Source organism: Toxorhynchites rutilus, chromosome 3 (assembly GCF_029784135.1).
Source record: "Toxorhynchites rutilus septentrionalis strain SRP chromosome 3, ASM2978413v1, whole genome shotgun sequence".
Lineage (NCBI taxonomy): Eukaryota > Metazoa > Arthropoda > Insecta > Diptera > Culicidae > Toxorhynchites > Toxorhynchites rutilus.
In genome coordinates, this window is record NC_073746.1 from 309,577,286 (window position 1) to 309,590,801 (window position 13,516).

The 13,516-nt window shown below is 40.2% G+C and overlaps 1 protein-coding gene across 8 annotated transcripts in view; it reads right to left on the minus strand.

The window, feature by feature from the left end:
• Positions 1–350: 350 nt before the first annotated feature.
• Positions 351–13,516, minus strand: part of LOC129780450 (serine/threonine-protein phosphatase PP1-beta catalytic subunit) — a 179,503-nt gene continuing 166,337 nt past the window's right edge. For all 8 annotated transcript variants that reach the window (XM_055788745.1, XM_055788743.1, XM_055788741.1 and 5 more), the window contains 3 exons: positions 7,763–7,861; positions 7,455–7,694; positions 351–7,380 (listed from right to left, as the gene is read on the minus strand). In XM_055788745.1, the coding sequence (XP_055644720.1) occupies positions 7,264–7,380; positions 7,455–7,694; positions 7,763–7,861 (456 nt within the window). In that variant the 3' untranslated portion in view covers positions 351–7,263. The remainder of the gene's footprint in view (positions 7,381–7,454; positions 7,695–7,762; positions 7,862–13,516) is intronic.

The window sequence follows — 13,516 nt, forward strand, 5'->3', positions numbered from 1 at the left end:
CATTGTCGCACATTTGCTTTGTTCGTTTTTTTTTTGCTTCTTATTTTACTTTTCGAACCGTCGAATTGTTCTCTCGCAAGGTACTAGAGCAGTTTTATTTCCAAACGCTGTGAACCTAGATTGGGCGGGTCTCGAACCTCAAAGGTCTTCACATCTTGAATTCAAGAGAAAAAACGTCAGAAAACAAACCGCGAAAGGAAGGAAACCAATTAACTACAATAGACTATTATATATCTGTAATTCTTCAACTGTTCTTATTTAATATATTATGTTACAAGAAAAAAGAGTAAAAAGTTTTATTTAAAAAGAGGGAAGGGAGGGATATATAAATTTTGTGGTTTCGGTTGGAGTTAAAACTGGTAATGACGTTGATGAAGAAAACACGACTCCGGATTTTGATTAGCTCTGATTTTTCTACTTCTTCAAAAACGTGATTCACAGCCTTTCGCAAAAGTGGGATTTCGAGCTGACGTGCTTGTTAGTGTGTGTGTGTGTATTTGTGGGTCTACGAAAAAGTTCACGGAAATTCACGAAATCACGGAAGGCGAATTATAAATGCGTGACAAAGTGAATTTTGTTTTAAAAACAGTGCTTCTCTCACGGTTAAGGTCATCTTAAGTTAGTAGGTTGAACCAAACCAGAGAGGTTGGTGGTTCGATTTTGAATCATTATCCCTTTCCTCTACAGCTACATCAAGAAGGCAATCATTTCATCAGTTTTGTTTTTGGTAAATTTAGTGTGGGTGATAAAAATGACCAACGGTTTGATTTTCTTACGTGAATTAACAGAAAGTCTTCGCATTGAAACGTTTTAAAAACCCCTCTCGTCTTCTGGTCAGCATCGTTTCTGAGTTTGCTTCAACAGGACTTGCAACTACATTCATGTTAATGATGGCGCGTTCGGTATTAAATACATGGATTTATAATCATCACTCTACATCTTTTTTGTTTTGTCGTCATTCTCCTTTGCCTCCATAGTTCGATATTACTTGGTATGTTTGTTTGATTATTTTGTTCTACGTATTTATTGTTTGCTATTTTGTTCTCTGTTTTCATCTGCTTCCCCATCGAACCCTACGGTAGTTTTATTTGTCACATTATACATTGATATTTGTTAGCTTGATTTGTTTTGTGTGCCTTGCTATCAACATCCCTTTTCTCTCCGCGTCGATTCCGGATGGGAGGAAATATTCCCTCTCTTCGATCCATATTCTACACGCGTCAATTGGCTTCCCACAGCCTTTCATCCAACGACCAACGCAAGCGTTCTTCAAGCTCAGAACTTACAGTTTTATAACATTGCTATATATTTTCTTTTCTCGTGTGAATGCACATTTCACACGTGTTTAATGTTTGAATTTGTATATAAAAACATGATTATCATCACTGTTTTTGTTTTGTTTTGTTTTGTTTTACATCAGTAACAGAGTCATATGTTTTATTTGATAAATACAGGTTTCTTCTCGTTAACAACACAATGTTCGACAGCTTCAGTCTCTCTTGCCCTCCGGGCGATCCGATTTCTAACATTAGCGCGCACTCCAGAAGGGTTGTACACAAACTATATTGCCAAATGCATGGATGCGTGAATGATTTGTTTCCGCGATTTCTAACATTACCAAGATCAAGCGATGAGTGAGCGTTCGAAACAGACACCCGGGATTCGAGATACAATGGTTTTTTTTTGATTTTTTTTTTTGTTGAAAAACAATTGAATGACATCAGGTCAAAGTTACGGCGAAATCATATAGCTTTAGAGTTGATACAGGTTTGGAGGTCCACCCTGACGAGCAACGTACATTTAGCCGGAGATTTGCCATCTGACAGCCGAACTTGATAAGAGGGGACATCGCTCAACTCTTTCTCTTTTCAGATTCGTTTTTTGACCGTTGTCACGAAAGCAACAGTTATTCGGCTGAAATTACTGCGATACAACTGTCTTTCTGCCATTCTGTGTTTTTCCGTGGTTGATGTTTTATTCACCCTGTTTGGTAAAGACTATGTACGAAATTAAACTAGATTGGCTCGGTATTCGAAATGGCCATTTATAAAAGGTATGATTTTATTCGCGATAAGATGTACTCTTGGATATGATCTTTATTTAAGTGAGGCTGAGCTGGCTACTGTATACGCGTTATATAGTACGCACAGAATCCGATCACTAACCCGAACTCACAGGAAAGCCTATTCCTACTCTTCCGCTAACTTGATCTGAGTGAGTGAGTGGTGAGAGTAGCGTAAGATAGTATGCACGCTATAACGTTTCTCACATAAACTGTTATACAAATTATAGGGTGATTCAATTAATCCTTAACAGACTAAACACGTTTGAAGTTTGCCCAAGCGTATGTATGTGTGTAATTTAGTCACAATTTCGATTGCTCCCAGAGCAAACTTATAGTGATATCTGGTGTTAGTTCGGAGGTGGCATCTGGTCCGGTCTGGGACATAGGACCGTAAATTGCACAGGGACGAATGACCATCTGGTTAAAGTCCTGAACTGAACACTAAATTGCACTGCCCAAATCAACTGCCTAAATGCTGCAATTGTTTGGAAGTACACAACTTGGATGGTGTTCGTAGTGCAGATCCATTCTGCATGCACTGCAACGACAAGCAGAGCTCAACAAGCCGAACTTTCCCAAAAAACGTGATAGAGAAGGAGCTCCGTCCGTCTTTGCTTTACAAAAAGAATTTTCCCATCATAAAACAACGAAACAGTTGAAGGCAGGAACTGGTTCCTACGCGGTCATTAGCCAGATACAACGACGTTTGGTCACCCCTCGTGAAACCTGACCAGAATTAGAACAGCTTAAACAAAACTAGAAGCGGGTTATATCGGTGATATAATCGCAAGGTAGACGTAGGACTACCGTTGGCTTATCAATCAATAAGTAACAAGCATATAGCTCTTAGACATTTCATCTTTCGAATAAAAAGATTGTCAAACCACTTCGTTTAGCCAGAAAAGAATTATTAACGCTCAAAGAAGGAGTCGATTTCTCCTCGAAAATACCCAGCGCAAATAATACCCCGACATTTGGAATCATCGATCGATAGCAGCATTCGTGAGCATTCGTTAATAGGACTGCTGCTTTCACCAAATATGAGGCTCCGTTCAGTCCGATGGCAGAAAAGATTGAGATAGAAGAGCATAGTGTTTGTTGAGCTAGCGAGACCATTCTCATGTCACTTCGCAAGCACAACAAAATGGATTTCATCCTTTTTTTCTTCTTGTTGGATCATAGAGATTTTGAACGTTTGCAGTTCATTCGTCTCTAGCCCTGAGAAGGACCCTTGGGGACGACTCAATCCAAATTTTTCCTCCACCTGCCACTTCATTATCGTTCGACGCTCCTCAGCAAACCGTGTCCGCTTCAGCAAATATCGAACAACGTTCTTGATTTCCGAACGGGCACAAGCTTATATATCGATTTTCATGATCTCAATAGCCTATTTTCGGAACAATTTTCAAACTACTGAAATAGGTTTTCGGGACAATAATTAATTAGCATATAAATCTTTGGCATTTCATCTTTCGAATAAAGTGATTACACTTTCACTTCGCTTAGCTGGAGAAGTGTCATGAACGCTCAAAGGAGGAATCGAATTCTTCTCGAAAATACCCTGCGCAAATAATACTCCCTTCCCGCCAGTTGGAATCATCGACCATTCGGCATTCGTCAACAAATGATACTAAGTCTTCTGCTTTCATCAAACAATACGGTTTCTTTAATATGGTGGGATATTCTCTATACATATGGTGGGATACGATACACAATCTGTATCGAATTGTCATCCACACTTCGTTTTTCGCTAAAGACTCCGTTCGGTCCGGCTGCAGAAAAGAAGTGGAATTGGGAGAGAAGAACATAGTGTTTGAGCGAGCGAGCGAGACCATCTTTCCGTCGCTTTGCAATCACAACTAAATGGATTTCCGAGCAGCTCGTATAAAGATTTGTGTGATTTCAATAGCCTGTTTCAAAAGTATTTTTCAAGCTATTGAAACAAGTTTTCGGGTCAATAATTAATAAACAAATAACGCGTGGACATTTTATCTTTCGAATGCAGTAGTTATCATACCATTACGTTTAGCCGGCAAAGAAGTATCATCGCTCAAAATGTTGTTGTTCCGGCGTAACGCTCTCGTTTTCAAAACTTTGAACTTACACTCCAGTATAGCAATGAAAGACGTAGTCCTACGTCGAAAAGGCGAAACGATGAAACAACTTACCGAAACCTTCGCTTCACTATCAACACGATTGCAAGAATTGGAAAAGAAAATGAACGAAAAGGAAAAAACGCATCAAACAGCAATCCCAGACCGACATGGAATCCGACATTATCAATAAGCAGATGAATACGACTGAGTCTTACATCCACATTAGTGAAAGTTTTCCCAAACCGAACGTTTTAAAAGCACAAGAAAGGCAGAACTCTACTGAAGTTTCTTATCCAACCAAAGAAACCCCGGAATTAATTAATAATCTCCAAAATATTCCTGGCCACTCAATCCCTCCTTCTACCCCAAGCCACTACTTCTCTGCGTATTTTTGATACCCCCTTAATTGAACCATTGTTCTCCATCGCTCAGCACAAGTTCTTCTGATATTCCGGAGGAAGTAAGGAAGCAGGAACTTTCAAAGTTTGCCAAGAAATATATGATTAGGCATGCGATCTGTTCATGTAGCAAGTGGAGTGCCTCGTTCGTGATTACCGGAACTGTAAAAGGGCAAATATATCTCAAGGAGTGTCTACGGAAGCGTCTGTTTCCTCTGTTGAAGCAACACGAAGGCCCTGCGATCTTCTGTCCGAATCTAGCCACATCGAAAAATAATGGGATATTATGAAGCAGGCACTACGGAAGCATCCTAAGAAGGTCAAATTTGAGGAGGACATGCAGAAAAAGTAGGTTTCCCTACCGAAGAAGTTACTGCAAGATGTTGAACAGAACCTTAAGAGTGGAATGAGGCGTAAAGTGCGAGCATACGGTTATGGTATTGAAGTTGAATGAAATAAATATGCCAAAAGCTTATTAATGGGTTATATTTTACTGTCTGACAGTTTGAAAAGGATCGATCAACTAGGTAATTTTCTACAGAGTTTTTTCCGTGATGCAATCTGATGTGGAACACCCTTTAGAATGTACATCTCTCAAGATGCTTGGAGTTTACCTCGATCGAACGCTCAGCTTTAATCACCACAAAGACTATGTGAGAAATACTTCGGGTAAGCGCCTCTAAATAATCAGAACGATTGCATCTAGAGTTCCCTGTGCCCATAGAACATCTATCTTGCAAATCGTGAACTGCTGGCTATCCAAAATGTTCTACGGTGCTGGACTTTTTAGCAGAGGTATCCATGTTGATAAGAACCTATGTCCATTATACAACAAAGTTGCCTCTGGAGTGTTTAAAACAAGTACTACTTCCGCAGTGATGACCGAGTGTGGCCAGCTAGCGTTCAAGCTCTACTTTACGGTGTGTGGCTGTGCATTGGCTTATCCTCAAAGGTCGCGACGATATCCCCCTGTTACTGAGAGCCAACCAGATACTACACTCCTTGACCAGCTTCAACCTTCCGTCCATAGCTACCTTATCCAGAACCAAAACTAGACTCTGGATTGAATACCCTTCTAAAATAGATTTCCCCCTACTGAATCAAGCTCAAGTCGGGATCTTCCATTTAAAATCCAACAACATTTCCTCAGATTGTGTAGCGAGGGGTATGAAGGCTTTCATCAAATTTTCACTAGTGGTTCCGTTGCCAATGGCAAGGTTGGCTACGGAATTACCAGCGAATATACAAGCACCTGTTCCACCTTACCCTCATCATGTTCCATCTTCAGTGCGGAAGCCTACGCTCTTTTGAAAACCTCCACTCTTAAGAAGTTATTCGGATTGTTCGAATCAACATTCTAGCTGGACGCCATCAAACCTCAAAATCTTGGTATTCCAACTGAGACCTCATTGAAATGAATAATTTAATCACGCGAGAATGTCGCCTTGATAATCCAAGCTTTTGTGACCGTTTGAGTTTTGGTTCTCAATCTGTGTCGGTTAACTTACCATCAATATCCATCTTGGGAAGAAAAAACGCACAAAACATCACCACGATACCAAATAACAACAACGCCGTACGTACTTCAGAATATTTCGGTCTATTATTTTCCATATAAATTCCAAGTTGAGCTAAAAATAAAAAAAAAACAATTCACTGTCCGGCATCTAGCCGGATCTCCTTCTCCAGCTTGACAGGCTCAACCTGTTAAAAAATAAAACGCTGTGAACAAAATCTAATAAACCGAATCTCACAGAAATCCATTTGTCTCTGCTTATCTCTGTTTAGTCCCGGTTTCTGCTCGCTCAAAAATACCAATCGCATATTACAAATTTCAAGGTTATGTAACGAAATAAATGCCAAATCAATGAACCCTTCGGAAGGTGGAGAACGTCACCGACGAAGCCGATTGACCTAGCCCTACCGGTGGCATTCTAGAAGACGACGATGGATGCACCGCTGCCGCTGCGACTGGTCCCATCAACTCCGGTTGCTTCTTAGCTGGCGCTGTTTGTAAAGCTGCTAGGGAGGTTTGTTTTTGTGGTACCCATGGCGATCAGGACAGAATGGACGAAGAGGATGATGATGGAAGGGGTGGTGTCGGTGGTGGTACCACTATTGGTACTGTTACTACCTTCGGTAAGATCTGTATGGTGGTTGTATGTGCATGTTGTTGTTGTTGTTGATGCGTTGCTTGCATTGGAAGTGGTTCCGTGGGAGAATGCAGCCGCATCGAGCGGAACTGCTGCTGCATAACAATCACCTGAGGTGGTGGTGGAGGCGGAGGAATAGTCACTATTAGTTCCTCCTCTTCCCCCTCGTCATCGTCTACGTCATCGTTGGTGTATTCCTCCCTCGCCCGCTCACCGTAATCATCGTCACGTATAACTTTCAGACGATTGGTTTTATTGGTGTGATATTTGGACAAAGCCGGGGAAGCAACCGAGTGGTGATGATACTGCTGCTGGTGATGATGGTGGTGCTTTTGATTATGGTTCCCTATGGTACTGCTACTGCTACTATTACTACTACTATTGGATGAGACATTAGATGGGACGGCTGCTGGAACGGCAGTCGACGTGGACGATGAGTCAGATGTGTTTGTTGACGAAGATGATGATTTCTGCTTCCGGGTGCTTCCGCCGCCACCACCGCTGCCGCTGCGTCGTCGGATCAGATAGCGATTCAGAAGAGAGAGAAATTATTATTTCCGTTTGCTCGGTGGCAGCGGTTGATTCTGGTTCCGCTGGGGCGTCTGTGGTCGCTGTGTGTTCGTTCCGGTGTACTGATACTTTGCCTTCTTCTCCGATGGTTTCAGAATCTACAAAAAGAAAACATGATTGCATTGATGAGGTGTCAAGGAACGCACTTGTTTTTCTTTCATTCCGAACCAACCTGAAATGAACACATTAAATTCTCGTCCACCGACATCATGCCTCCAGCGTTATCGAACTCGCCGCAATAGTTGGGTGCGGAGAACAGGGTCACCAGCGAGCGTTTCGCGAAGAACTCATACCCATCCTCAACCACTTGATGGGCTCGGCAGATCAGGTCCAGATCGTGTAAGCCTAAAAATTTGGATACCACATCGACGCCGAACGTGAAACTGACACCACGATCGTTTTCTCCCCAACCCTGTATGGATAGAGATAAAGAAGCGAATGTGGATTCAGTTGATAAGAGCTCGACGACCTATATCTTACCTTAACATCCTTGTCTGGATCGCTCCACAGCAGGTCACACAGTAGTCCAGTATCGGGAACATCAGTTGGCCGCATAATTCTTCTGATTTGTTCCATATGCTATTTAATAGGAATGAAAAAAAGGAGAAAATGAAAATCTAAACACTGAAGACGTAGGAAAAAAAATTTAAAAAAATCGAATCGAATCCTTATAACTCGAACATTTCTTGATTAGATTGCAAAGACGTTTGCATCAATTGATAGGAAATATTTCTACGCATCTATCACAATGAATAGAATTTTGTTTTTCTTGAGATGAGTAATTAAAAGTTGTGAAATGTCAAGCATTATCTAAACGCGCTAAATCCCACGTTTTGATTCGCTCGATTTGAGCTCCTTAAATTGACCGGCAGTGGGGGTATGTTAGACAGGTGGTTGATTTGTATAGTTGCATTATGAATTTCAAATTTCTGTTGATAAGAACCCCTTCTACATGCTATTCTACAATATTCAAACCATCCTATGACAATGAATACTGATCAAAAGTGAAATAGGGAAACAAAAACCGCAAATCAAACATGATTCCACGTACGGATGTTATTTTTGCGGTTTCGATATTAAGCATTTTGAGTGGTTTAATTGCAAAATTGAATTCACTGATGGTTATATTTCGGTTTGTACGGAAAAGTAAATTCATTCATAAGTGGTAAATTTGAATTATTGAAATAATTGCACTGGTGGGGATGAAAAGGACAGTCACATTGATAATCACATCCAATGCATGATGGAAAGTGAAGGGAAGAATATTCAACTCTTTTTTTATATTGCTTTCTCTTATTTTGTTTTATTTCAGTTACTGGACGCACAAACACTTCTACGCTTCGTATATTATTGACCTGTCTATATTCTCCCCACTACATGTCCAAAATGTCGCATCGATGAAAATTTTCTACTTTTCGGCTTGTTTTAATTTCATTAAAAAACATGGAAAAACACATTTTTATGAAACATTTGGCCAATTATTTCGAAAACCAGTATATTGAACTGTAAGAAACTGCTTTGAAATTTCGGAAAACATGAGTTTCCATCTCTCCTACCAACCAAAAGGAGCAACCAGAGTAACAGCGGAATACGGTTTCCCCAATACAGACTTAAAAACGTAGGAGTATGGGGAAATCAGAGTTCGATTTCGGATCAAATATCGGTATTCGATCGTTGGTTCTAAAAATGTGTGTATGAAAATCTAGCACTTGCATGTGTCGGAGCATCCTATCATGGATCTACAAATTATGTCCGTTCGAAAACAAGGAACAACATTTGAATTCATTGAACTGGATAGTTTTACTTCTTTAATATTTCTACTTTTGATGTCTGTTTGGAGGTTGAAACAAAAATTGTATGAGTTTTGTGCTTACGTCGCACGCAGATTTGTTCTTAAATAAAATAAAATTACATTAAAAAAAAATTACTCGCATCAAAGAACGTAATAAAATTGCTTCATAAAAAATTGCTTGCCATTTGCACTGTGTCACTTGCCACTCAGAATACATTCAAGGCGTGTTATTTGGCATATGAAATTTTGACTGCTAATATAATGACGCAATAATACCTACGTTTGGACAGCGGAAGTTCCACTGGGAACGTTAGTGCCATCCAAGAAAAAAACGTCTTTAGACCATGTCTCTGTTTAATCCGCTGAATCATCCCAACAATGGTTTTGAACTTCTTGGCCAAATCACGAACCGATGCGGACCTGTTCTTCTGAATATAACTTACAACTTTTCGGTCTCATTCGGGATTACTTAGTCCGGGGTTTCGTCCACTTCTGCTGAGAACTTCGCGACGATTCGTTTAACATTTCTGGACAAACTTTGATTTTTTTTTGCTATTTTGTGGTATGTAACACCGTTTTCGGTGCACCAATTGTGCAGAATTTTCTTTTTAGTTTCCAAATCAATCCGCGACATTTCGAAAACAACTCTATGAACGCGACTAAATGACTCGTATTTCGAAATTGACATATAAACAAAGCGTGCTCTGATTACACGCCAAAAAAAAGTTCACCCGTTTGCGTGTAATAACGTGTTAAATGTTTAAGACTACTTTTCGATACACTCCCTATTTCTCTTCCATGCGACATTTTCTCCCGAAATAGATGTGTTTGCTGCCTTAGCTTCAGTCGATATCGTCCCACGTTCTTATTGTGTTGTCTCATATGTTGTTATTGACGACTCACAGTTTAGAACGCAGTTTGACAATCACCAGGTACACCCAAACTAGCGTTGGCAGAAAACATGCCATGTTTGGCAGAAAAGATGCAATTTCCTGGTCATGAGAGTCAAATGCACAAATGATGAGCTATTTTGAAGCTTTAAAATGGTTTGTATTTATGCGAGCAGACATCTCTTTCTGTTTTCTTTTCTCTTTTCATTTGGGATTGTGCAAAAAAAAGTCTATACGATGTCAATGATGATCGAACTAAGGCCGGCTGGAATGCGAAGTTACTATCCGCTATCCATATAGCTGCCAGCGCTATTATAAAGAAGCGTGATAATATTACACCTCATCATAAAATGAAGTTGGAAGGTGTTTTCTAAGCCGATAAAAATGAACATAAACGGGAAAATATCTTTCTCTGTCTGGGCCGTGTATTTGGCAAACTATACGAAAAGCTTTCATTTAAATATGTCTCCTGTTTCGCTCCCTCATATTGGCTCTAGCATACATATTATACAAATGATATACATGTATTTGGGAATAGAACATTTTATGTTATCTTTCAGCTCATTTATTGTAATAAATCGGGATGCCAGAAAATGTGCTAAAAATTAACCTTGGGTGTAGTGGTCTGAATCAATGTTAGCGCCACGATAGGTTCTGACGTTAATGATATCTGAGAAGTGCCATCCATCGATCAAACATGGTCGATTAATTTTTCCGTTTACTGAGGTGACCTCCAGGTGTTACGGTATTGGAGTCTATTCTGGAAGTAGGAGCTACGTACGCCCATGTAATTGGAGGCAGTGAAGTCGAAAAGTCTAATCCCGTTTTCGTTGATTCGTGAATGAGCACTGTACCCACTGAACTACTCGCCTTGCCGACCTAAGCATTCAAATCACCGTTGTTGATTTTGATGTCGTGTTTTGAGCAGCGATCGTATTCACAATCTAGCTAGGTGTAGAAGTATTCTTCATCGTCATCGGTGCTACCTGGATGAAGGCTCTGGATGTTGATGATGCTAATATTGGAGAAGTGACCTCACAATTTTTTTTATTTATTAATCACGAGCCTATATCCACTCTTTTGCATCTCCCCCATCACGATGAATGCTGTTCCCAGTTCGTGTGTGTTGATGCAGCTCTGCTAGATGGTATAACCACCTTGAAACGATCGAACCATCGAACCTTCTCTTTTCTGCAGGGCTACGAATCAATTCAAATACTCGCAAGAATGTTGAGAGACTAGCAGTTTCATCTATCGAGTTTCCAATCTCTAGCCCGTGTTATTTGCTTGGCTGTAGTCCAATTGTTCTGTCTCGATTTTTTTTTTGTTAATTTTCCTGTGTGTTTCAATTTCGCAGATGGCTTGCAGGGTCTGTACCATCCCCTTGTGTCGCCGGAGGATTATCGTGCATTACTTTGTTCAGAGTCCACCGCTTGTACTCCTCACATGGGGAACTGACACCGTTTTGAGCCACACCTTTATGATTTACAGACGCTCAAATAGGCTCCCGCTATGATAGCCTAGAATAATTAGAGATGCAGAGAAGCGAGCCAATTCTTCTGTTCTGTTGATGGACGACCAGAAAAATAATGTAAGGGGTTGTATCTAGGACACGACCACATATTTTCGACGTAGAACTACGCAATTATATTATTCAATCCATTTGTTTATCACTTCGAATATTATTGACGTGGGACTACGTCTAACCGGAATATATGGAGGGTAAAATGAAAACCTAAACACAGAATAAGCAGGAAAAAATGAAAGATTTCGAATGCTTATAACTCGAACATTTCTTACCGGATCGGAAAGATGCTTGCATGAATTGATAGGGACTATTTGTACGCATCTATCGCAATTAATAAAATGTTATTTTTCATCAGATAAACAATTGAATAACTGTAAAATGTTAAGCGTTATCTAAACGCCCTAACTGCCTCGTTTTGATTCGCCCGATATACGGTTGCCCCAACACAGCCATCAAAACCAAGCAGCCTTGGGGAAATCGGCAATGCAAATACATGAAAGTAGGGGGACTTTTGTTTTTGCCAAAAAATGTTTCCTAACACAGACTTCAAAGCCAAGCAGCGTTGGAGAAATCGGCATTGCAAACAGATGAAAGTAGGGGGAGCTTTTGTTCCAACCGAAATGTGTTCCCTAACAGAGATTTCAATGTGGAGGCGATCTGGCGTAGTGGTAACATCCATGCCTCTCACGCTAAAGGTCACGAGTTCAATTCTCACTCCCGACATTCTTCCAGAAATGGAAGTAAAAGTGACGAACCAGCCAAATGAGTTGAAAGTCACTATAATACAGATAAAAAAAAAAAAAAAAAAAAGAGATTTCAATACCAAGGGGCCTGGAGGAATTCGTCATTGAAAATTCATGCAAGTCGGGGGTATTTTTGTTCCGACTGAAATGTGTTTCCCTAAAACAGACTTTAAATCCATGGAGCGTGGAGAAATTGGCATTACAGATATATGAAAGTCGGGGGTATTTTTGTTCCAGTTGAAATGTGTTTCCTTACCACTGACGTCAAATCCAAGCTTTCTGGGAAAATCGGCTTTATGCAACCTGCGAGTTCTCCTGTACTCGCTTGCCTTTGTGCAGACTAGAATATGTTTCCCTACCACGACCTTCTAAACTTAGGAACCAGGGAAAATCGTGCAGGCACTAAAGGCGAATGAACTTTCATGTTTCAAGCAAATTCGCGGTTCGAGAAGTACGTACACTTGAGAGATGCAAACTTCAGAGGGAAATGTAAAATAAAATAATCGTTTGATAATTCTTCCGTTTACATATTTTGTCCTTGGCATCAGGCCGAACATAAAAGAGGACTGTCATTAAATTTACTTGTAACGAAGAACATAATCTATCACAATGGATGCATTAATCTCACATGGCATTTGTTCAATATTTTCACTCAAACAAATGATTGCTCAGCTAAGGTAGGCCCACGTCAACTTTGCGGTTATATCATAGATATAATCCACCCATTTTTTTAGAATGCATCGAAATTTTTGTAATAGATTATGTTCTTGGTTACAGATAAATTTGATGAACGTATTTTACGTTTGATATGATGCCTAGGACTACAGAAATATGTAAACGGAAGAATTATCAAACGATCATTGTATTTTCCCTCTGAAATTATTGCACATCTCATGTTTACGTAGATCTCGAACCGCGAAAGTTCATTCACCTCTAGTATCTGAAATGACGATTTTTCCAGGCTTCTCAGTTTTAAAGTACGTTTTAGGGAAACATATTTCGGTCTGCACGACAACCGAGTGCAAAAGTACTCAACACCAAAAAATACCCCCGACTTGCATGTATTTGCAAAGCGGATATTTTTTTTGTCATTATTTAAGAGACTTTCAGCCGTAGGCTGGTTCGTCTCTGTGCAAAGCGGATTCCCCCAGACACACAGTTTTGAAGTCCGTGTTAGGGAAACACAGCTCAGTGGGAAAAAATACCCCTGACTTGCATGTTTTGACAAAGCAGATTCCCCCAGGCACAGTGATTTTGAAGTGATTTTGAAGGAAAACCGTA